The 1,754-nt window shown below is 45.4% G+C and overlaps 1 protein-coding gene across 1 annotated transcript in view; it reads left to right on the top strand.

The window, feature by feature from the left end:
• Positions 1-577, top strand: part of ZNF536 (zinc finger protein 536) — a 111,778-nt gene extending 111,201 nt beyond the window's left edge. Inside the window, exon 4 of the mRNA XM_003798423.2 lies at positions 520-577. Within this exon, the coding sequence (XP_003798471.1) occupies positions 520-527 (8 nt within the window). The 3' untranslated portion in view covers positions 528-577. The remainder of the gene's footprint in view (positions 1-519) is intronic.
• The last annotated feature ends 1,177 nt before the right edge of the window (positions 578-1,754 follow it).

The following is a 1,754-nucleotide window of genomic DNA, read 5'->3' on the forward strand; positions in this document are numbered from 1 at the left end:
AGCAGGACCAGCCACCACCGTCTAAAATAGGGACTGTGACCCCACTGATGTCTCCATCTGGGTGCAGGTACCCCGGTTTAAGCTTTGGCATCTATCTCCCTTCTTAAGCTGCTGAATCAGAGTGGTGGTTTGAACCGACAGCCACCCAAATACAAGCCGCATCTTAGCTGCTAAAGGAATCAAGTTGTTTTTTTTTTCTTCTTTCTTTTCTTTCTTTCTTTCTTTTTTTTTTTTTAATTTCAGATGTTGTGTGCAAGGCCCAGGTTTCAAATAAGTAGTAATTATCTCCTATTACTTAGCACTGCTCAACAGCACCTCTCCGCCTAATTGCCAACCTGCTCTAATCAGGCAGACTATTCTTGCTTTAGCCAGAGACAGAAGGACCAAATTTCATAAATATTGCTTTATTGCCATTATTCCATTAAACAATTAAGGGATGTGGCCCTACCCTTTGCCTTCCCATGCCTGTCCCCCAAATGGTTTCTGGATTGTTTAATGAATCTGCACATTTTCTTACAGGTAAGTGATACCCCCGTCCTAGTCGGTCTATCTGGACTTGCCCTTGTCTGTTCGTGGTCCTCGGTGATTACCTGCAGCTTGTTAATCGTGTAAAGTCAAGAGAAGAATGTATACACATATGTGTGTTGAATAAATAATTACTGCTGGCATAGGTATGTGTATACACACGGCACACCAACCCACAGTATATATAGCAGAGAATCGGAGGCTAAACATACTGCCCCATATGTTCTTCTATTAGGCGTGGATTGTAGAGGCTTAGGAGCTTGAACGGGAGAGAACATTCCCTCAAAGTCATAAGTCCCTAGTGACAAGTGCTGGTGGGTTACTGGCCCCTTCACCTGTGGAAAAACCTGGCCGGGGGGATGACGGGGGCTGTTCCACCAGCTCTCCTGAGCTTCCAGGGGTGGGCTCGTCCGCAACCCGCCCATGTCTGGTCGTCCTGAACTTTGTAACACGTTAAAGAATTCAGAAAAAGTGCAGTAATTCTCTTTCTCCATAGTATTTAAGCAGAAATATTGCTAGTTTAATATTGTGTCAGGTCGTTCTATTAACCAGGAACAGATGACAATAAAAACCCCACCTTGACATGGCGGTTTAAAAAATGGCAATGGGAGAAGCACACTGTGTAAACCTGTCGGGGGGTTATCGTGCGCTTTGGACTAGCGTGTTGTTCAAGTAATTAGAAGACGTGTCAAGGTGTTCCTGGGAACGATGGCATGTGAGTTATAATCATTGTAGCATTCTGAATAAGTGTCAAACTATATCTTTAAGTGTGTTGTATGCTGAGTTACAAGTTAGGTCATTTATGAATGGAATGTAAAAAAATAATACTTAAAATGCTTCAATAACTTATCTTGGTATTGCTAATAAAAAAAAAGCTGTGAAACATTAGTGCAGTTTTGAGTCATTATGTTAATTCCTTCCATAACACCCTTCACCCCCGACATTCTTCCCTCTGGTGGGAGCCTGAACGGGACACTGGGGACGCCATGGACACTGCTCCTGGGAGAGATTGTTGCAATTTTCCATCTGACTAGGGCCCTATAGGAGAGAATTCAAGGGCCCTCCCAGTTTGGGTGGGTCGACAGGGGTGGGGGGCAGGGCCGGCCACACGGGCCCATCTCTCCCTACGAGGGACTTGCTGGAGTCTAGGCCACACAACCACACACGTGACCTTGGTTTAGGGGGACTTGGGCAGGGAGCGTGCAGGCCACCATACTCGTCCCAGATGT

The sequence above is a fragment of the Otolemur garnettii genome, unplaced genomic scaffold (assembly GCF_000181295.1).
Source record: "Otolemur garnettii isolate 467f Iridium unplaced genomic scaffold, OtoGar3 scaffold00135, whole genome shotgun sequence".
NCBI classification, from domain to species: domain Eukaryota; kingdom Metazoa; phylum Chordata; class Mammalia; order Primates; family Galagidae; genus Otolemur; species Otolemur garnettii.